Genomic DNA, 22,938 nt, shown 5'->3' with positions numbered 1-22,938 from the left:
ACGCTGACAATGAGTCTCGCAAAAGCACAAGACCTTCACTGGAGCTGGAGACCACAGAGACCCAATTTGCCTCTGCTGCCACTGAAGCAGCGACCAAGATTGTGAATTCCCCCGCCCTCTCCCTCCCCGGATCTTTGCTACTATTGCCCGTGCGCCACAGCTGACTTCCGAGGGGCAGGACGTGGACCCTGGCAGAAGGATTTACCTTGGGAAGAGGGATGCTCCAACGCCGTTGCTTGGCTTGCTTGTGCCGAAGGTCTGCTGCTTCCCTTCCGTCAGGCTCTCCTGCAGCAGAAAGCTGTGGCTCCACCGCTCGTCTTCCCACAAAGAGAAATAACTGTGGCAGCAAAAGCCTCTGGGTGTTTTTCATTTGCCCGTCATTGGTCAAGCGCAGCAGGTTTCTTTCCCTTTTTCTGCAGGTACAAATTAATTCATTAAGGTCTTCATGGAGAAGGACTCCCAACGACTCGTTTGCATTTCAGGTCTCCACATAAGTGCGTTGGTCAGGGGATTCTCAGTGGCATGCTGAGCGTTGGAACCCAGGGAACAAAACTTCCAGATCTGTTTCAGAAATGGCTTGCCCAAACTTTGCCCATTTCAGGCATGCCCTGTCCTAGACAACAGAATCTTTGCCCAATTGCAGGTTCAGGCCCAGGAATTAACTACAGGCGGTTTAGCAGACATCAGCATATACGACTTTGATGGAGAAGATCGCCCAGCCTGGAAAGCTATCCAACATCCAGAGGGAGGCTTATGGTGTTTTTCTTGAGAGACATAAAAGCAGAGGTTCAGTATCGACTCTATTTTCAACAATGAAATCATAAAAACTTATGAATACAGTTAAGGCAAAAAATTAGTCCAGTTGTCAGTAAGAAAAGACAAGCAACTGCTAGCCTGGCACTTGGCAGGACATCCACCATGAACCCTGGGGAGCTCATTTGAACCAGCCGCCCTGCTCCGGCCGACGCTGCAGCCTTGCTCTGTGCAGTACGCCGGTTGTCACTGCGCTCTTTACTTGCATTTTTTTTAGGAGAACAGAGGTAGAAAAAGCCTCGTAAACCACAGGAACTCAGCTCTTCCCAGAAGCATAGTGGTTTCCCTCATAAAAGAACAGCAGGTGTTAGAGTGTCACTGAGGGACTTGACTTTGACCACAAAGCCAAGAAAAAGCAAGTGTCTTCAGTAAATCTCAGCTACTCGGTGACCTCTGACGGAGCAAATCTGCCAAGGCTAAATTGGCTGACTTTTAGGCCAAAGCCAATGATTTATCTGTGTTGGTTGGGCTCAAATCCTGGAGGCTTTATGGAGATTAGAAGGAAACCTACTCAGCGGAGAGCAAGGAAGCAGCCAACATTTGGCCTTTGTGATGGCAGGGAGATGGGGTGCCGAGGTGGAAGCCTTTGGGAAGGGTGGGACAGAGCAGAGAAGGGGGTGCAGTGCCCAGGGCAGATGGGTGCAGTAGAACTGTGCCCTGATCCCAGCTTTGCAGGGCTTGTGCCAAATTCCAGTCCTTTGCTTGTGTGAGCTTTGGCTGGGAGCGGTCCTGAGGCGTAAATGTTGAGGTGGGAGCTGTGCAGACCTCAGCTTTACGCGAAGCAGCAAACCTCTGCAAAACTCCCAAGGCTGCAGCATTGGGTGAAATTTAAATGTGTGTTTGAGAGAGAGAGAGGGAGAGAAAGAATGCCTGGGGAGACGAAAAAGGTTGAAATGAGTCACTCGTCATCTTTTTGTCTAATTTGGTAGATAATGCAGGGTGTGATGCTTCACTGCCTCCTTGCTGAGCAGCTGGTGCAGAGCCAGTCCCAGTGCAGTCAATGAAAGGGCTGCTCCCGGTCCAGCCCGTATATGGTTCAAAATATGGCAGAGGAGAAGCGGGCACAGGGCCACGCTGGCTGCGGGCGCGCCTGCCCTGCGTTAAGCCCGGGAGGTGGGATGCTTTTCTGTTGTACAACGATTTTATGAGTTGTGACACAAGCTCACGATTGGAGGCATTCCCGTGGCTTCCTCAACTTAAAAGTGGCGTTCTTAAAAGCCATTTCACAATTTACATTAACTTAAGCCCAGCCACGGTGCAGTAATGCAAACCGAACAAACGCCTCCTGGGGAACGAAGCTCCCACAGCACGATGATGGAAGGAGAAGGATCTCGCCGATGAGGTTGTGTGGGAGCGGTGCTGGGCGCTCCCTAAGCGGGGCTTTGCGCGCTCCCTAAGCGGGGCTTTGCGCGCTCCCTAAGCGGGGCTTTGCGCGCTCCCTAAGCGGGGCTTTGCGCGCTCCCTAAGCGGGGCTTCGCCTTCCCCCTCGGAGCAACCTGGCGGGTAGCGCCAAGAGCCCGGCAGGGGGCGCCGCAGGGCAGCGGCGCGCGCGGGGGCGGGGCCTGGCGGGGCGGGGCCGGGCCGGCGGCAGCAGCGCCCCCGCGGGCGGTGGCGGCGCGCAGAGCCCCGCGGTGAGGCGGCAGCTGCGCAGCGCCAGTAGCCTGGGGGCCACCGCGGCCCCGGTCCCGTAGTCTGGGCAAGATGTGGCGGCGCTGGGAAGCGGGATGGGACGAGAAGAGGGAGCTGCAGGAGCTCAACTCCCGGCTGCGGTTGTTCGTGTCCCGCGTGCGGGAGCTGGAGGAGGAGAACCGCTTTCTGGCGCGGGAGCTGGCGGAGCTGCGGGAGCAGGAGCTGATCGGGCTCCGGGTGCCCGAGCAGGAGCTGGCCTGGCTGCGGATGCAGCTGGAGGAGCTGAGTCGGGCGAAGCTGGAAGCGGAGCTGGAGCGGGACGGGCTGCGGCGGGAGCTGCAGCAGCTGCAGCTGCTGGGCGCCGAGGTGCTGGCCATGCGGCGCCGCCTGGAGCCCGAGCTGGCCGAGCAGCGGGAGCTGCTGGAGCGGCTGCGGGGCGAGTGCGTCGCCCTGGAGGAGCTGCTGCTGCAGCTGCGGGCCGAGCACGGGCACCTGGCGGAGCGGCAGCGGCGGGAGGCGGTGGAGATGCGGGAGCTGCGGGTGGACCTGGCCGCCTTGCCGCCCCCCTTGGCCGGGCTGAGCCTGGAGGAGCTGGAGGAGACCTACGAGATGCTGCTCAGCCAAAGCTGCCGGGAGACCCTGCTGCGCTACCAGGAGCAGATCCAGGTGCTGCAGGAGCAGGAGGCGCAGCGGAGCCGGGAGAGCCTGGCGCTGCTGCGGGAGGAGAGCCGGCAGTGCCGCCAGCACCTGGAGGACCTCCACCGCCAGGGCCAGGAGCTGTGCGGGCTCCGGCAGCGGCTGGAGCAGGAGCTGCTCGCCTTGCAGGACCGCCACGGCGCCGAGGTGGAGGAGTACCAGGTACGTGGCAGCGCCTCGGCTCGGCCCCCGGCCGCTGTGCCCCGGGTCCCCCCCAGCCCTCTTCGCCGCGGCTCCCGGGCCGTGCCGCCTCCTTTCCGCCCCCCGGTGCCTGCGCTGGTGCTCCTGCCAGTCTCCTCCCGTCCTCCCGTTCGCTTTTCCCCTTCGGTGCTGTCCCGTCGTGAGGCGTGAGCCCTGTTCCGCGGGACGCTGACTCTCCGCTCCCGTAGACTGACTCCCATCCCGCCGGCTCCCTCTGCTGTAGGGAGGGCCTGAGCCCCTCCGGAGGCTCCCTCCGGCCCTGCCGGGACTTCCTCGCCCTGCTTCGCCTCCCTGGGGTAGGATTTCCCCAGGCTGAAGAGGAGACGGCCCAACAGGAGTTTATTGCTGCTGAGCCCTTCGGGTGGAGCAGGGCGTCCCGTTGAGGCCCGCTGCTCCCTCTGGGGAGGGATACCCGAAGGGCTGACCCCGAGGACACCTTCGTGGTGGCAGGTGCTCCCCTCCCAGCTTGCCCTCGGCAAGTACCCAGGAGCAAGGAGCTGGCCCGCCGGCCTGCCAGCGCTCCTCTGGGGTTGGCGTGAGCGCCTGGGACGCGGAGGAGGTGAGCCGAGTCCCCGCGCAGCGGGACACGAAGCTTCCCTCCGGCCCGAGACTTGGGGTTGACCTATTGTGATCAGAGAAACGATCTGAATTTTTTTCCTGCTTTACACACGCTCCTCTGCACCCTGAGCCTGGAGAAAAGCTTGTGGGCCCCATCCTAGTGAGGGAAACTTAGTTTACTAAGGCAGGAAGACTCGTTTACTGTGTGACAGGCAGTGAGCAGAGTGGGGATGCTGTGAAATAAAACTTAAACGATGTAGGTGACTGGTGTCTGTTCCAGGTGGGTGTTTGCTGGTGTTAAACCGAGGGTTGTGGCTTCTGTAGCTGAGAATTTGCTTGCTGTCAGAATAACAGTGTCAGATCAGGAAATGCCAGAACAGCAAAATATCAGTTCATCAAATTTGGAGTGGAGAGCACGTATTAGATCATCCAGACCATGGATCGGTTTCCTGAGGGCAACATTTCTTTTGTTCATAGTTAGACCTTTTATTAACACTCTGCTGGAGCTGGGTGTTTGTCTGAACCCCGAGTGCTAATGATGACATTGTGTCCAACTGCCACGGTAGATTATAGAGATGCTGGCAGCTGGGAAAGGACTGGGACCTGTTGCTGTGTGCCTGGTTTTTGTACGTGGCTAGATTGTTTGCAGGTTGCATAGTTCGCAGATGCTGTGAGCTGAGGCAGATTAGGTATGTAAGAAGTAATCAGAAAGGCTTTTGACTTTTAAATCAATTTTATTTTCATTTTTGACAGGACAATTCATTCTTCCAATCATGTATGTAAACATTTCCAAAGCTTTAAAAGAAGATGTTGTATGTAAATCCCTTATTACTTACATCTATCCCTCAGTCAAAGCCAGGTGAAAATGTAAAGAAGAAAAAATAACCTCTTCATTTTTCCTGTTTTTAAGGTCTATAAGTTTATATAAATGTACAGAAGCCTACTAATATTTAAAATTACTTTGGTTTCCAAAGTATGTCCTCCTTGCTGTCTATATTTGTTATTAGGGATTTATAATGAAAATTTGATTGATCCTCTATCATCATTGCTCAAATTGAAAACCTTTAAACAAGAGCATTTTGTATAGCTCACTATCTATGCTACAAGTTTTTCTTCTAAAGTCAATGAGAACAGGTGTGTTCTTTCTTTCAGCTCAGCAAGGTGTTTTTGTACCAGTGTGTCGTCCCTGTATCTGGTTGTATTTTTAAATAATTTTATTCAGAAGAGCAAGTGGAGACAGAGCAACCCGTTGTAGAAGTCAGATAACCCAAGTCAACGCAAGCTCTTGAATTGTCTTGATTCAATGCTCAAAAATGGATTGTAATTTTGGTACCAACATAACAAACTTATGTTTTACTCATGAGCATTTGGTGCACTTTGGATTTTACAGGAACAATAGCTTCAGCTCTTAGTAATATAAGAAGAAGAAAGTGCTTTGATAGCCAACCTGAAAACATGTGAGCTGTCTTATCTTTGAATAGATCTCTAGATAATATTTAAATTCTGGTGAAAATGGTATCATAAAGTTTATAACTTCTGAACTGTTTAATTTTTTAAATGTTTGGGTTTTAATGAGAAAGGCCTTTCCAGTGGCCAGTCCACTGTACATGAGAAATAAAGTATCTTTTGCTCACATCCAGGAAGAAAAATTATAGAACGTGTAGAAGCAGCTGTTTCAGGTTTTGTTCTTGCGATCAAAGCTTTTTTCCTCCCTCATGATTTCTTTTATTGGTGAAAGTATGTTCAGCATGGATTTTAAACTACTCTCTAAAGAGCATCTATTCCATGCTTATTTATTGTAAAGTGTCACATAGAAATGATATGTATGCACAGATTTAAGTCAAGTGATTATTGTTCATTGCAGCTGCAATGGCAATGAGATTTATTCATATTTTCCATATATCATCCAGTCGCCTTATATGTCCATCTTTGCGTCCTGCGCTGTCCTTAGCTTGTCACTAAAGCTTTCAGCAATGTTAAATAGAAATATGTGTTTGGAGTTATAATTTAGCTGAACCAGGCAAGCTGTAAATCCTACACTGTTTGGAAAATTTTCACTGGTCCTGGCTGCTAACGGGATGAACTCAGCCGGTCTCCTACTTCCATAATTTTAGCTGTGTGCTGTGACAATACTTAATGCAAAAACTCTCAGTGCTCTGAGAAAGCCCTGTATTTTTTGGATGTAAAAATGGCCATGGCTCATCCTGCTGCTTTGAAACGAGGCAGGTATTTTTCACTAATACGGCGGGTTTAGGATCGGTTCCTGCATCAGTGTTGTGAGCCTCAAAGAAGAAGACATCTTGTCAAATGAACTTAGAATAGCAGTATCTCGTGCATTTTTTTGTGTATCAGTTTGTAGCCAGCTAACTGCAGTGCTGGTTCCTCCCCTGCTGAGCCACTGAATGAGCTATGGGATCGGTAAATAGTACCAGATGGAAAAGGCTGGAGCCTGGAATCCTCTCTTTATTCTTTGAGTAGGTACAGCTTGGACGACCCAAGTAAATTCTTTTCCTCCTACTGCCCTTCTAAAATTTCCCACTGCTGCCTGGAAAGGAACATCTGAAGGGTGAGAAAAATCACTTCATTCAGTTACTTAGCTCTAGCAAGACATCATTGGGATTGGGGGGTCATGGGATTGATCTGGTTGAGAAACAAATCTTTCCAAGAAAGCCCCATGTGAAGCAAACACAGCGGCAACAATACAGGTTACCCTTTGCAAAATGGGTTGCAGTCTCCTGAACTTTGCCAAAGTGGTTTATGTACTTTTTGGCATGCTTGGAAACAGGACTTAAGACCAATTGTTCTCTGCATTATGTTTAAGCATCAATGACTGGAAGGCTAGAGGAGCGGCTGTCTGCCATCCAGTCTATACAATGTCTGCTCCTGTTGGAGTGAATTCCTTTGGAACTACTACACAGCTGGCTGAGTTATGTAGCCCCTTATGGTAATCATTAACTCAAGCTTTTGGATCCTGAGTGCTCTCCAAATCCAGTGGGTAAGATCTAGGTGGCTTTTCAGGCCCAGACTACAGAACTTGGGGGTGAGGGACCAAAGTTCCTATGTCTTTAGAAAGGTGTGAATATCCCCAAGTCTTACAGAGCTCAACACGGTATAGTGCAGCGTACAGATTCCCTGTACAGATTAGATTCTTCTAGTACTGGAGCAAGACCTGTGCATTGTGGAGCTCTTGTTAATGCATGCATGCACATGTATATGTTAGTTTCGATGGTTAATCGGGGAGGCAACAAACACCTGAATCACTTCATGTTTTGTATCAGAGCTCTTATCACCTTTAGGGGTTGGTCCTATAGAGATCCAGTCTGTCTTGTCTTTTGCTCCTTTTGCTGACTCCTCTGGATCTGTCAACACCCTGTCCATTCTTGCTCGATAGCCTTTTCCTTTTAAAAGCAGGGCTTGGCACTTTTCTTTGCTTCTCATCTTGGGAATTTCCATGGGGTCAGTTCTTGAGCAGGATTGTTGCCTCAGAGCTGCTACAGGTCAGCAGCTCTGCTTGCTGCTGCGTGACCATACAGGCTGTTGCCTCCACTGCAGTCTGGATGAGGCTGTGGGATGGTGGATAGTGCTTTTTCAGATACGCAGATATGATTGGTCTTCTGCTATAAAAAGGGAGTTTTAAGGTACACCGAAGACTGTAGGCAAGGTTTGTCATGTCAAAGAAAACATCAGTGTAATTGTTTAACAACAGCTGCAAATGAAAATGAAGCAATAGATTAACGTGTGTTATATAGAGAGATATACCCACATGTATATAAAGATAGAGGCAGCTTCCTTCATAAGACTTTTTTACTTTGCTTAAAAAAAAAAAAAGACAACTATGAATGTTTTAAATGCCAGCACTTTATATTCTTAGTTCTTAAACCTTATTTCTGCCTAGCATATCATACTGGCATTAACCAGCCTGGGGAGTCCCTGCTGTATCTTCATTTTAATGCTATTGCTTATACTGTGATACTTGAACACTTGCTGCATAAAAATGATGTATTTCGAATTTTTTAAAAATAGACTATCAGTGTCTTGATTTTCCAGTTTGTATTGTAAAGTATTTGTTAGGATTCAATCTAAAATATGCTCTCAGTTCAGTGTTATACACGTATATTGCTCTGTAAATGACAGTGTCCTTGCATAGTGCAGAGCGTTGTGAGCGAAACAGAACCGGGCCTTTGCTGAGAATTAATTTCTGTCTTCCGAGCCCCCAGAACAATGTGTAACCCATCGTATTTCGGTTAGCATCAATCTGCTGGCTGAGGAGGATTGGTCTGGGTTAGTAGATTCTATCCACAGTGAGGAAACCATTAAGAGCTGCACTGAACAGCTAACACTGATACTTGTAGTTACGAGTATGTACTGAACAAGCTCTTCTCAATTATCAGCGGAGGGCTTATTTTCCAGAAGATGGCAATTTGCCCTTCATGTGAGAGGTGACACCAGTGATTAAAGCACTTGCTTTCTGTGATGTTCTTTTCAAGAGCATGAGAGTCAGTTGTCTTGGCCTAAATGAAATCTTCATGTTCTGTTGTGTAAGGCTTCGTTTCTTTTTCTGTTGTGCACAGTTATTCAGTGTTTAATCTTCCATTTGGTATTCAGCGTATGTTCAAATTTAGACCCTTTTGGACTTCAGTATTTTTCTGCTCATCAATCCCTTTCTCCATTTCTAAAGCTTGTTAAAGACCGATGGGCAGGCCATACCTATTATGTCATCAGTGCTGCTGTTCTCAAGTCATTTGTGGGTGTCATAGAAAATACTGTCCTCCCATATACATGCTCCCCAAAAGTACAAAGTTGTATTTAGTTACGAAGATGAAAACAAGCAATCGCTTGTGTATTTTCTCAGTTGCAGATAGGACGAAGCTGGGTGCACTATAAAGCAGGTGTCCAAATATTGTAGAAAACTTGGCTCGAAGGACCTGCTGGAGGTTCATCCTTCACCTTCTAGGCACTATGAATATCTCCAGATGCTAGAATCCAAAAACTGATTTGGACCCACATGTCTATGGAACTGAAAATACTGATGAAGTGAAATAGGCCAGGTTCTCATGGCAAAGCAATCGCCAAAATTCCTGGTCTCAAGTATGATTTAAGCATGTACATCTGTGCTCTTCAAATGACAAAATGAGTCACATTTAAGTCATGTTTATAAAGGAGGGTATTTTCCTTGCTATGTATACTTGGTAACTTTTGTACAGGGCATCTGAATGGGTTTTACTGAAGTATTTAACTAGCTTAGTAAGGCATAAAATGAAATCTTAGCATAAAACTCTGCTTCAGTAACAGTGTATTTCAGATCGTACATGAGGAGGTCATAGAGCTGATTTGTTCTGGAACATATTGATTTATTGTTGTCTCAGATTTTTTTTTTTAATTAAAACTTTTAAATTATTAGGCATTCAAGTCTACAGATTTTTATGTTAGTTCAAAACTAATTTCTTTTAGAGGATAATCGATGCCCTAGAAGAGGAAAAGCAGTTCCTGACGATGTCAATCACAGATTACCTGAAGGACTACCAAGAACTACTGCAGGTGAAAGCAGGCCTCATCCTTGAAATTGAAACCTACAGGTAAGAATTGTGGTCACACTCAGTTGTCTAATCAGAGGATAATTTAAATCCCTTTTTGTAGATGCGGGAGCCCCATTCATCCTCTTTCCAGCATTTAAAATACAGATAGTTACTTTTAAAGTTTCAGATCAAGACTCCTTGTATGTATTGTGGTTTGTTAAATAGAGTGAATGAACCCCTAACATCAGTTTTTAGCTTGCTATCAGCTTGTTCTGTGACATGGGTCACCACACCATCCTGTGCTTGACTGTGCTCTCTGTGAAAGGAAGATAAGACCCCTTCAGAAGGCTGCTAATACATGTGGAGTTGGCTGAGATCTCTGGGAAAACTGTAATAATAGTAAAACACCATTACTCGTTAGTAACACTGGTAAGAATTACCAGTGGGCAGAGGTGACTGGAATTTGATCACTCGAGCAAAACTCCCTCTGGTAGTAATTCATTCTGTTCTTCTGTCCCCAGAACAACGTGTTAGAGAACCCAATACAATTCATAGGAATCCTATTAACTTTGTACAAAGATAGTGCTATGTAAGAAACTTTCCTAGTCCTGATCAAGTTGATATAAAATTTATGTGAATTGTTGATGCAATATTTTATTACAAGCTGAGGAGCCAGTATCCCTAAACTGCAATCAATAAAACATGAGGTAGCATAGTTGCCATCTGTCAGCTTATATGGCACATTTCACTGTTGAAATATCTTCATTAGTGTCCACCTGCAGCATCAGTATAAGTAGTGTTCCCCATTCTTGTTTCAGTTGTAGGATAGTGGGATGATAACAGAAAAGTCTGTTTGATTAAATCCTGGCTTTTTCCATCCTTGTTTTTTTATGGAAACGTGTTTGGACCAAGTGTGAGATATCAGCAAACAACATCTCTGCTAATGAATCTTCAGTACTGTGTATCTCTCTAGACACTTAGTAGCTATGGAGTTTAAAAGCCAGAGTAATTCTCCTGTTTGGAGAATCATGATGTATCAATTGGCACATGGCATAAAAGCAATTTGGAAGGAAAAAAACAACCAACAAAGCAAAACATCTGAACTGGAGGAAGATACTGCCTTATTGTAAAGATCATGGTTTTTTTCTACAACTAGCACAATACTTTTCAATAAATTTTATTGAGATATTGATCTTCAAATACAGAAAGGTGCCATTCTTGTTCAGCAAAGTAATAATTGGCAAAAATTCACTGTCAGCCTACTTTCGTATTCTTTTTAAGGAGTATGGCTCAGTCATTAGCTTGTCTATATTGTGTGCCTTATTCATATTCAACCTGAGTAAACAGACAGTGGTATTACCAGCTATGTAAGATGTATGCTTCTGTGTCCTAAAGCGTTAACGCTGTGTTCTCAGTGCGTAACATTGCTATAAACCAATAACTATCTAAGTCTGGATAAAGATGGCACTAGCTAAATTTTGGGTGAAATGTGTAGACTAAAGCAATCCACTGATAAATATGAAATTTAATTTCAATTGCATAACTGCAAATGAGAAGCTTTACAGAATAACTTCTGAACAGCTCTATAACAGACTGGTGAGCAAAGAATATCTGTATTCCATCAAAGAGCAAAAATGGTCTGTTCAAGATGCCTCGAGGACTGTGTGCTATAAGGTACAGAGCAAGGCTGGCTTCTGGACGAGATGAAACCACAAGCGATATGTGGGACAAGTAATTTGCAGTCAATTGTTAAGCAGCAGTACCTGGATGTTTGCTGGTGGAGTGGGATCCTCGTGATCCTTGGAAAGGCAGTAGTGTCTGCAGCATTGCTAGTAGAAGAGAAACTGTGGAAATGGTAGCCAGTTGTGATCCTTATCTGTGTGTATTAATTCTGTTAACTTTGCTAAAACATGTGATTCTTCTAAATTTAATCCTAGCTCTGATGTTAACTTTACTGTTGTCACTTAAACTTTTTCCCTCGGTTTATTCATCTGCAAAATGGGATTAGCACTTTCACAATAACAGAATTATCAGAATTGTTTCGATGATTAGTATTCATCCAGAATTAGGAATGATAATGCCCAGATATTTAGTTGTTTGGACACGCTCATAGTTAATAAGTGAAGCATCAGTGCTTCTGCTCTGTAAAACCTTGTAAGCCCATTAAATTATGGAACTTCTCCAGAGTTCATATCACTGATTATCTGAGCCTTCTTGGTTTGTCTAAGGATTCCCTACCCTTGTTAGTGAAAGAAGAACAATTCAGCATCACCTGCAGCATGTGCTTGTTGTCCCATTAAGAAGGTCCTTAACCTGCAGGGTTGCTTCATCTGGTTGTAGTGAATGCAGCTTGTCTCACTGATTGCATTGGCAAGGCAGGCTTCGGTGGACAAATGAGCATCTACCTACTGAAAAAGATCTGTAGATGAAAACAGAGAAATGGGCCTTGCTACAGATCAGAAAACATGCTGATGCCTGCAAACAAAATTCTTTTAAAATATCAGAAGCTGAAAAGTGATTTTTTGATTCATGTTTTTACATTTATGCAGTTTTGCCTATTCCTCTTTTTATTCTCCCTTCACTTAAGAAAATAATGCCTTCCCTACTGTATGCCTCTACCAACACTGCTGTGGGAGGGAATTGGTGTGGGCTGTCCAGTAAGGCAATTCTGGACTGCCTATCTATGTACTTTTTCAAATCCTGGTCCTCTCCCAAGTCTTTTTATCTGTGATAACCAGGGCATGTGAAGACAGCTTCAGTTTGCTTTCTCAAAGGATGCTGGCACATACCCTTGCTTATGCATACTTGAAATTAAAGGCACCTATTCACACTTAGTTCAACATTCCGAAGTTTCCACTGAGAAGTTTCCATGAGGGCCTGGGCACCTTCTGTCCTCCTGGCATTACATGTTAAGGGTGTGGTATCTGGTCTACTTCTTGGAGCTTTCTTTGTACCTCCCACCCTGTATTTTCTCTTTGTTTTAGAACTCCTACAGGTCCTGTTTTAAAGCCAGTTATTTCCGTTAGTCAACATTGCTCCTGGACTGGCAAGAAGGATCATTGTTGCAAGGAACACCCTTCCCCAAGGACCAAGTGTACTTCCTTTCTGATTCCGCTCACCCTTCCTGCTCTGGGAGCTAAGGCTCACTCAGGAAGTAAAATATATGTCTTATGTGGCCTTATGAAATTATACTTCATGTGAATCTTCATCCCCAATCCTTTTTCACCAGTGTTGAAGTAAATATTTATCAAGTGTCTTGCAGTTTTGTTCTGTGGTCTTGGGACCGTGCAAAACCGCAACTACTTGGACTATGCTTAAGTCTTATTTCCAGACAGAAGTGGTGAATTATTCACTGTCTAAGACTCTTAATTTTAAAAGGAGATAGTAATTCTGATCCTAGGCAGATTTTCTATAAATTCTTTCTCCTCAGCTATCAGAAGCTGCTTCTCTTCAAATAGCAGAGGCTGCCCAGAGCCTTTGCCATAAGTAGTTTTTCTGCCCTCTCTAAAATATGTTGTTGTTGAAGGCTAAAATATTTTTGTTTGAAATGCTAGTGTCATGCAAATGTTCTGTTCTAGGTTACCACCCTGCATTTTGAAGCAGCCGAGGCTACAAAGTTTGTTTTTGGTTTTGGGTGTGGGTTTTTTTTTTTTTGTCATGGTCATTGTCAGGATCTCTTAATTGTCAGGCATACTTTCCAATCCTCCTGCGGCTTATTTCCTCCATCAACACTTCTGACCCTTTCCATGGCTCGCTCTCAAGAAATCATCACCAGCATTAAGGCCTCCTCAGCCATTCACCACAGCTTTTTCAGTCAGTTTGATTATTTCCTTTTTAAAACTTGCACCACCCAATTTGTCCTATTCCTGTATCTGTTTTATTTTGAGAACATTCTGAGTTTTCTACACCCAGGGAATTTAACATGCAGTCAGTTACCTGCTGTTCTTTACACAGTCCTTGTCCTCCCATCCTGTGATGCAAAAAAGATGTGGAGTGGCCTTTAACCCTAAAAATGCTTCCTCCATTCCACTTCCTGGAGAGTTTTTTTAATAACCCCTTCCCAAATACCCAGGACAGAGAGGATGAATTTTTACGGCCTGCTGGCTAACTGCCCCTATCTGAGATTTTGAGCTTCTGTAGTTGAAACAAAGGCATTGCTGTTGTGAATGGCCATGGTAACATTTGCACTGCATGCTTTTGTTTTTGGTAACTTCTCTCTCCCCACCCCAACCAGTTTATCTCATCCACCTGCTTTCATGGACTAGTTATTTCTGTTGTCATCCAGCACACCGTGGGGTTTCAGGTTGACTAGCATGTTGCTGCTAACTTTAGATAAATGACATTAATAATGAGATGAGTTAAAGGTGCAGTTGGAATACTTTCCGGCAACACTTACACTAAGTATTAACACAGTGTGGGTATATGTCATTTGGGACCAGATTTCCAGGAAGTAGCTGACATTGTTATTTTTTAGAAGACTGCTGCTTGGAGGAAGGTTTTTTATTATTACTGTGAATACTTGAGTTCATACAGTTGAGATTAACACTCCATTCTTCAAGCAGTTTAAGATTAAAAGCAGTCTCCCCCACGAAGAGTTTATGGTTTAAATGATTGCTATTGGGAAAGGATGCAAAGGAACTGAGAAGCCAAGTGACTTGCATAAACTGAAGCTACATGACCTGAGTTTGCTGGCTTCCAAGCCAGTGCTCGGTACATTACACTACAGTTTCTCATGCTAGTTTATTAAGCCAAAGTTAGTCTAACATTTTCTTGTTTATCTGATAAGCTTGAGGAAATACATATTATGAACTGTGTACAGTAAAACACTGATTCATGGTCCAGGTTTTATAGAGGTTTCATGAAGCTTTGCCTTTCATTTTCAAATGCAATGTATTTTCAGTAGTAATATTTCAGATGCAGCTTTTCTGTGTGCTGTTGCCCTTTGCCATATACAGTTACCTCTTGGAACTTATTTTTAGTGACTTCATACGTTGCTGCAGCAACTGAACAACTGTTGTTTTAACAGCAGCCAGAAATCCTTAGTCAAACTACCCGCATTCCTGGTATCCTTCGTCATGGTTAACGCTTTCATTGCCAGCTTCTTTCTGTGTTTCTGCAATGTCACCACCAGCTTCTCTAGCACATGTCTATCGGAGCAATTTGGTGCTCACTGGCTTTATCAGATCAGATGTTTGGTCTGGGAGCATTCTCTATGTGTGTTGAAGTGATCTAATTCCTATAAAGCCTCTCTTAACATGGAGGAAGATAGATTGCTTTTACTTTGGCTTTACCTGATAAAGGTTATCCTAGGGTTGAATTTGAGTAACAAAATAGAAGTATAGGTGTCCATCTGAGCCTGTTTTAAGGGGGAAAGTGACCTGTAAATATGTTAGGTAATTCTAACCTGGCTTTTCTTCTGAATCCAGGCAAATCCATGATTACAAAGAAAACCTTACTAATGATATTTTCTTCATGTAGCATTGTCCTACTGAATCTAGAAACAATCAGAAACCAAAAGAAGCATAAAATGTCCAAAGTGATCAGTCACGTGAAGTATGAAATCTACAGGGGACGTTTAAAATGCCTGCTTTGTTAATTTTGACAGACATGTCCGGCAAATGTGTTTATACCACAGTCCTAAATTGCTTTCAACTCCCCCCGCTAGGGCGTCAGAAGCCTTGGCTATCACAATCCTCCAGCCTTACTCTTGACAACTTTCATATTGCGGCTGTATGTTATCAGTGCAAAACATCTGGCATTTCCAAAACTGGAAATGATGAAACAGGTATCTCACTAGTAGAAGGGAATATAAAAACACCAATGTTACTGTACTCATTATAGTATTCAGTTGCATATTGACAGAACCTGCCATAGAATTTCTAAGCTGTTGCACCAGAATGTTGCAGTTGAACACTTTTTTGGGGGATAACATAGCTTGCGGCCCTGCAAAAGTAGAAAAGGGACGAACTGCTTTTTTTTCTTTTTTTAAAAAATGGCTGGTCATATTTTATGTCAGACAGTACATGCATAGAGCCAGCAGGAGGGAAGGAAAGCACACAAAGATTTCCAGAGAATTTATCAGGAATTCTGAGACTCAGTCTTACTGGATAACCATCTCTAAAACTTCTAGGACTGAATAAGATCACCCTAATAGCTACTTCTTGTATTTGGTATATGGAAGAAGCCAACAATTTTGTTTTATTTTTTTAGAGCAGTTGAGTAATTCTAGAGAATGCACTTAGTCTGCCCCTGCTCCCGGAGAGGATGAAAGTATGCTGTGTGCCTATTTGAATATTATTAATGCACAGCAATTACTCCTGAAAATGTTTTGCCCCTCAGTTTTGCTAATCTCTGTGGGAAGTGCACCTGTGGAGTGTTTTCCACCACTCTAGAAAGGAGAACATAAGGGTAGTAACCTTATGCAGGAATGCAACAAGCCTGTGGCTGCTGTCAGATGGGTCTTGAGGGTGTGTGGTCCTTGTACGTGCATGCTGTATAGGGAGCAAAGTTTGGCATAAAGGAAGGATAGCCAGTATTCTCAAGCTGGGGGGTTGGACTAGATGACCTTTAAAGGTCCCTTCCAACCCAAACTATTCTATGATTCTATGATAATGTCTCCAAGACCATCTAATGTGTATCACCAGCATAGAAGAGGCAACTCAAAGAGTCTCCATTCTGTGCATCAGCGCACCAAGAATAGGTAGTAGACAAAATTCTGAAGCAGATTATCAAGAGTTGTTGCCTGCTTCTGCTATTTGCTTGTAGTGATATAATTTCCATAACATGGGGAAACAAACTGGTGTCCTGTTCATTTCTGTTTAATTGCTGCTGAGCTAACATGATGTCTTGGTTGGTGAAGAAGAGGAAGCCTTGACCACAGTAGTCCTGTGGAAGTGCTGGCTTCCTGGAACTACAGAAGCTATCAGACAGTCACTGCAAAAAAGAATGAATGGAAGACTGAGGAATAGAGGGGACAAACAGAGATGTTATTAAAGAAACCAAGCATTTTCTGTCACAAAGAATTTTTCTAGTCCTTTGCTGTAAAATATGTTGTGCTGATTTCTGATTGAATAGGAACTAAGAATAGTTACTTTAATACTGTAAGTTGTTTCCTCCAGCAGTAGCTGGTGTTTGACAGTAAAAGTAATGCTTCCCTGCAATTTTCATTTGAAAAGCATAGAACTTACAAATCCTGGCTGTAACAGTTCCCTCATATATCACACTGCAACAACGCCTTTAGTACTATATTACCAGCAGGAAAGGACTATTTGCTTGCAAATATTTTTTTTTTCATTTTTGCCTTTACTTTATAAAACATTTCTGTGTGTTTCTCTGAGAAAGCTTTACTGAATATCTGTTAAGTTTTGTGTGGATTTGTTTTCTCCTAACTCTGTTATAAGATCATCATTCTGGAAAAAATTTGCTAGCTTTTATGATTCCATAGTGGAAATCACTGGATTTTATCCATGTCAGGAAGCAATATATTGGCTAATGTGGAATATTAGATCTAAAACTGTACTGTGTCTGCTGCTGTCACCTACTGTAAGATTATTGCATTGTTCTCATGAACTGGAGTCTGCAAACTGAGTCTGGGAGATGCTAAGGATTTCTCATTCCCAGTAATAAAAATATGGGGTATGAAAAACACTCAGGATCTGACCCAACTGCAGCATAATTGTTTCAGTTTGTAAGATTTACGCATGTTAAAATATTGGGAAGAATAATCATAATATTTAATGGAATGCCGTTTTATGTGTTTTGCAGAGCTTTGTTAGAAGGGGAGAGCAACCAGTGGATTATTACATGGAGAGATCAGCATGCTGGGAAATTGCCTCAAGGTGAAAAATGAGTATTAAAAAATGAATGTTGAATGAAATGAAATATAGCTGGAAACTATTGTGTTATTGTATTCCCGAAGAATACTTTTTACAACTGTATTGCAAATTGCAAAATATTGAATTGTTATTGAATGTTAATATTCTATATGAGATAATTTGTCAAATCATGACTCAAGTGGAGAAGGTAAATAGGGAGTGATGTTTCGTAACTCTAATAGTGCAAGAATGTTTGGATGCCCCTAGGTCTTAAGAGAGTTTTGAAGTATAAAGCAAGAGGTATTTAACAAAACATGTGGTTAAACCCATGGAATTCATCATCATGAGGCATTGTGAGTGTTAAAAAGTTTACATGGTTTTAAAGAGAAATTTTAGCAGAGTAATGAAAGAAAAATCAAATACTTACTAAACATAAAGATACCATTTCTATCTTAGGAGCTGCAAATCTCTGGAGGCTGTGAGAGTATACCAGGGAAGTATCACTATTTACTTGCCCTGTTCTTATACTCTTCCCTTTGTATCTACTGTGGGTCACTGTAAACAGGATACTAGATAAGATGGACCTTCAATCTGACTGCTGTGGCCATTGTTATTAATAACAGAATTAGTCTTGGTAATAGTCCTGAGTTCAAGAATGTGTGGTCTTAAAATCATCAGACTGTCGTAAGCAGTAGTCCCAGAAGAGATTTGAAGGCCGTGTCTGTAGTAGTAAATTGAAGAGACTAGGGCCTAGGCTGAAACGCCTATGTAGAATTGCCTTGCTGTTAAATTGTTAGCACTGTCCCTGGCACAGTTTTGATCTGGACGCACCAGTACTTTTTCAGACAATGCTCAGGCATATTCAGTGGTTACCACAGACCAGGAAACACTGCCAAAAGTCAGAGGTGTAGCTAGCTTTTTAGGAGTAGGAGATTTGAGTTGTGCAGTGCTGGTTGGTCTTAGAGCCAGACAATGATTTCTACTACATTTTATTAAATTGTATAGCTAGAGCCTAAAAGTTTCTTCATTTCTCTCCCTTGTTGTAACTTCTTGTATCTCGTGGCTACAAAGGGTTGTATTTGTGTTTTCAATTTCCAGTATGTGGTGGCAGGTATGCCATTAATTCTCAATAGGAACTGAGAAGCTTCAGGCCACCTTGGCTAATGAAGCAAAAAAACAAGCCTAGGATATTAGCATACATTATTTAATAAGAAATTGTAAATTTAAATGAACATTAATATAAATGAGAAAGATCTAATCCTTAAGTAAATGCCATAATACCCAGTAGCTCACAACAGGTAAAATTAGCAAGAACTTGCAGCTTAGTGAAAAGCTTTGCTTTCAGTTTTAATATAATTTATGCAGAGACTTAATTATAATGCAAAACCTGCAGGAATGCCTTTACAAAGTTCCACTGAAAATGAAGCCATTATTTCTTTCAAAAACTTAATATAAAATTTCTTAGTTCATGCCCTCTATTTTATATTATTTAGATACAAGCCACTATTTTAATGTTTGGTTGCCTATGCTCTTTTTGCAGATATTATAAACACGTCATATAACTACACTGATATTTACTCTACTTACCAAGAAAGAAATAGAAATAAAGCTTCACCAGTTATCAGGATCACTGATACACGACATAGAATGCCAGTGACAAATACTAGCAGTTCTGCACGTTATTCAGCTCAGTCAGCACAGGGTGGATCACAGACAACAGCGAGTGGAAGAGCTTTTGGAAGAGATGTACTTGGTTCGGTATATCGCCCTTCAACAACTGTTACAAAGGATGAAAGGATTGTAACAGACCACAAAGAATTAAGAACATTTACTCCAGCCTACAGTAGCTGGAAAAACACTGAAATGCAGCAAAAGACGATTCCAGAAAGAAAGAAAACGGAAGTTACAGCTTCATCCACAGTATCTTTTTCAAAAGAATCGGTACATGCTGAAAGATCAGACAAGGACCACAAGGCTGACACGAAGCCAGGGATTTCTGAAAATATAAGAACAAAACCAAGCTTCACTAGATTTCCGACTTACGAGCTGAATACCAATTTTAAACCATCTAAATATGAAGAAACCATAACTGAAACTCAGACCACACTAAAAGGGAAAAGAGGAGAGAGCAAACCAACTGAAGAGAAAAAATCTCTGCTGAAAGAAAAAGACAAGCTAGAGAAACAAACAAAGGAAGAAAAAAAGAAAACAGATGAGAAACCTTTTATAGAAGAAAGAAGTGTTGACTTTGGAAGGAAAACTGAGCAGAAAAAATATATCCATGAGGAAGTTATTAACCAGAAGTTAACAGGGAGTGGTATCTCTAATGCAGGAACTTTGAAAAGCGAATTAACCAAAAAAGATACAAATGTGATGTTGGACTCAAGAAGCAAAGAAGTCATTGAGATACCTATCAGTCTTGAAATGCCTGCTCCTGACGAAGAATCTCAGGGTAATAAAGAAATCGGGTTACAAGGTTTTAAAACTTCCATAGGAAGAGAAACAGATGACCATGCAACTAAGCCTGCTGACATTCACAAAGTGAGTATTTCAGAAGCAGAATCCAGTCTGAAGAATGACAAGCGAATTAGTGACAGAAGTCATGAAGTGGGAGGTCTGTCAACTGAAAATATAGCAGAGAATATTGTTGCTGACATTCTTAAAAGTTTTACACAGTCTTCTAGTTCACAAATATCAACAGACACGAAAGTGACCTATTTTAATAAGAAAGAACACCCAGATGATGGGAAAATAAAGACTGAGATCACAGTGCAATCTCAAGTTCAAGAAAACATAGATATTTCTGATGAAGCTGATGTAGGAGGCCTATCAAGCCAGGATGTTAGAAAAGTCGTTCGAGAGGGTGTTGAGGTAACTCCTTCCAAAGAGGAGATAGAAGATATAGTACATCATGGCCTGAAAGACGAGGGCAGAAAGAACATGTCTGTTAATGTTGAGATTATAGAGGAGCCACTAGATTATGCCACTGATGAAAGGACTGATTTTTCAACACCTTTTGAAGTAGAGGAAGTGGAAGATGCTTTCCCTGAGAGAGAGAGGCATTATGGTGATGAGGAGGAACAAAACATAACCTTCACGTACGAAGATGTTAAAAAGAAGAAGCAACGCCATGAGAGGTTCACTCATGTTGAAGAAGTAACTGAGGAAGATGACTCACCTATTGAACAAAAATATTTTGTGTCTGTTCCTGATGATCATCCTATTATTAATGAAAAAGATGATGACTCAGTATATGGGCAAATTCATATAGAAGAAGAATCAACTATTAAATATTCTTGGCAAGATGAATTTTTGCAAGGCACACAAAGTAAGAGAGATGAAGGTGTAAGCTCTCCAGAAGAAACATATCAAGTGGTCGGGGAGGAAGCAAGTGCCCATATTTTAAAAGAGCATCCTGAAGCTGAAACATCCCATGTTGAATCCATTGTTATTGAAAAAGAAATTAAAATTCCCCATGAATTTCAGACTTCAATAAAAGGGCTTTTATCAAAGGAAACAAAAGACCCTAAACATCAACTGAAGGAAGCTTTGGAGCAGTTGGAGGGCAGTCTCCCACAAAGTGTGAAAGAGGAGCTGTCTGCATTAACAAAAGAAAATCAAGCTGACTCTAGTAGCTTAGAATTTGATATCAAAAAAGTTGATCAAACAGAGGAGGGTGGCTTGGTGACAATTGTTGCTGAAGTCAATCTGTCACAGACCCTTAATACTGATGAAATCGATGTAGCTCAGCTTGGTGAAGTAATTGCAAGTGAGAAGGAGAAGGTAATGTTGCACTCCCTAAAAAAAGAGAGCTCAGGGAGAGTTGTTGATAGTAGAAGCAATATAGAACTAGATGCTCCTTCCCAGAGCAATAACTACACAACTTTGGCTGATCAAGAAATCTATAACTCATCCACAATGAGGAGGAGTGGTGGCACAGGGTATCATACCACTGAAAAAGTTATTTATGATGGTTCATTTTTGGAAACTGCAGATTTTGGAGGAGTCTCTCACTCACCACAATCAACTGATGAGACCAAATCTGTAAGGCGTATTAAGGTTGGTCCAGCAGAAGTTCAGACATTTGAGCAGATTGTATATGAAGGGCCTGGTTCTGAAACGCTGGAGCTCAGTGCTACAGAAGATCTTGTTCAGACAGAAGGATCGTCGGAGTTTAGCCGATCTGTGAAGCATTTTAAACTGGGTCCTAAAGAAATCCAAACCACAGAAGAAGTAATTTATACAGGCCCTATTACTACAACAGTAGAAGAGATTGATTCTGGAAATCTTTCTCAGAAGTTTTCAATAGATTTCAACAGGTCCACAAGACATGTCACAGTAGGATCAAGGCAAGTAACTGAAGAAGTGTCTTTTGAAGGGCCTGTTTTGGACTCTCTGGAGGTCAATAACTCAGGTAACCTTTCTCAGACAGAAGAGTCTGTGGATGTCAGCAGATCAATAAGGCACTTTAGATTAGGTCCAAAAGAGATTCATACTGAGCAAGTTATCTTTGAAGGACCAATCTCCGGTACAGTGGAGGTCAGTGACACTAGAGACTTCTTGCAGGCAGAAAGTTCAGTCAGACACATTCAGTTTGGTCCCCAAGAGTTTATGACAGCTGAAGAAATCATCTACCAGGGGCCTGTCTCTGAGCACACAGAAATCAGTGAACTGGAAGGCCAGACTCTTTCTGAAGGCTCAGTAAGGCAGGTTAGACTAGGTCAAGCGGGAGTTAAAACCACTGAGCAAATCATCTATCAGGGCTCCCTTTCTGAAACTCCAGAGCTGATTAACAAAGAAGGATATCTTTCAGAGAATGAAGGGAGCTCAGATATCGATAGATCTTTCAGGCACATTAAAATAAGTCCTGCAGAAACTCATGCTGAGCAAATAATCTTTACAAGACCTATTTCTGAAACACTGGAAGATCTTTCACAAACCGATGAGTCATCTGAGAGCAGTAGGTCTGTAAAGCATATTAAAGTAGGACCCAAGGAAACATCTTTTACTTTTCAAATGGATGTTTCCAATATGGGTGGAATATCTGCAGTAAAAAGTGGAGAACAGCAAGCAACAATGCTCATATCCAATAAGCAAGACCCTTCTGTTAGTCAGTCACAGATTGTAGTTGAAAGTGACCACTTTGTAGAAAATGAAGATAAAAGAGGTGACTATGTTCTCTCCAGTTTTTCTCAAGATCATGGTGAAAAGGTAGTGGAAAAATCATTTTTTGATAAAACTGTACAGTTGCAAAGAATGGTAGACCAAAGGTCAGTTATTTCTGATGAAAAGAAAGTCGCTCTTCTCTATCTGGACCATGAGGAGGAAGATGATGATGATAATGATGGACAGTGGTTCTGAAAGGACTCTTTAATGAAGTCTAGTTAGTAATTTGTTTATACATATTTTTGATTATCCTTTTTTTTAGAAAGAGAAAAAAGTGATGGGGAAACACTCAAACTACTTAGATTCTTAGTATCAGACTGAGAAGTATTGAATCTAAGCCTCTACCTATTCAGCACACTTTACTTTTTTGGAAGTTTTATTTTTGGGTGGGGGAGAAATCATGCTATTAATATGTTTTTCCTTAGAGACCTGTGTCCAGTAACTTCAGATTTTTCCACCCATAGAGACAGGAATTTTTCTACTGGGGGTTTCAAAGGATTATATTTTTTGTTTGTTTTATAGCAGGTCAATTAATAAGTGTGTGC

General features: G+C 42.7%; 1 protein-coding gene across 1 annotated transcript; it reads left to right on the top strand.

Moving 5' to 3' along the window:
• Window positions 1-2,514: 2,514 nt before the first annotated feature.
• Window positions 2,515-22,588, top strand: SYNM (synemin; the record flags this gene model as incomplete). The annotated part of the gene is made up of 4 exons (XM_082005408.1): window positions 2,515-3,300; window positions 9,349-9,473; window positions 17,178-17,251; window positions 18,768-22,588. The coding sequence occupies 4 exons, from the start codon at window positions 2,515-2,517 to the stop codon at window positions 22,586-22,588; spliced, it is 4,806 nt and encodes a 1,601-aa protein (XP_081861534.1).
• Between the last annotated feature and the right edge of the window lie 350 nt (window positions 22,589-22,938).

Source organism: Phaethon aethereus, assembly GCF_964289735.1.
Source record: "Phaethon aethereus genome assembly, chromosome: 12".
NCBI lineage: Eukaryota > Metazoa > Chordata > Aves > Phaethontiformes > Phaethontidae > Phaethon > Phaethon aethereus.
This window is presented reverse-complemented; position numbering and strand designations above follow the sequence as displayed.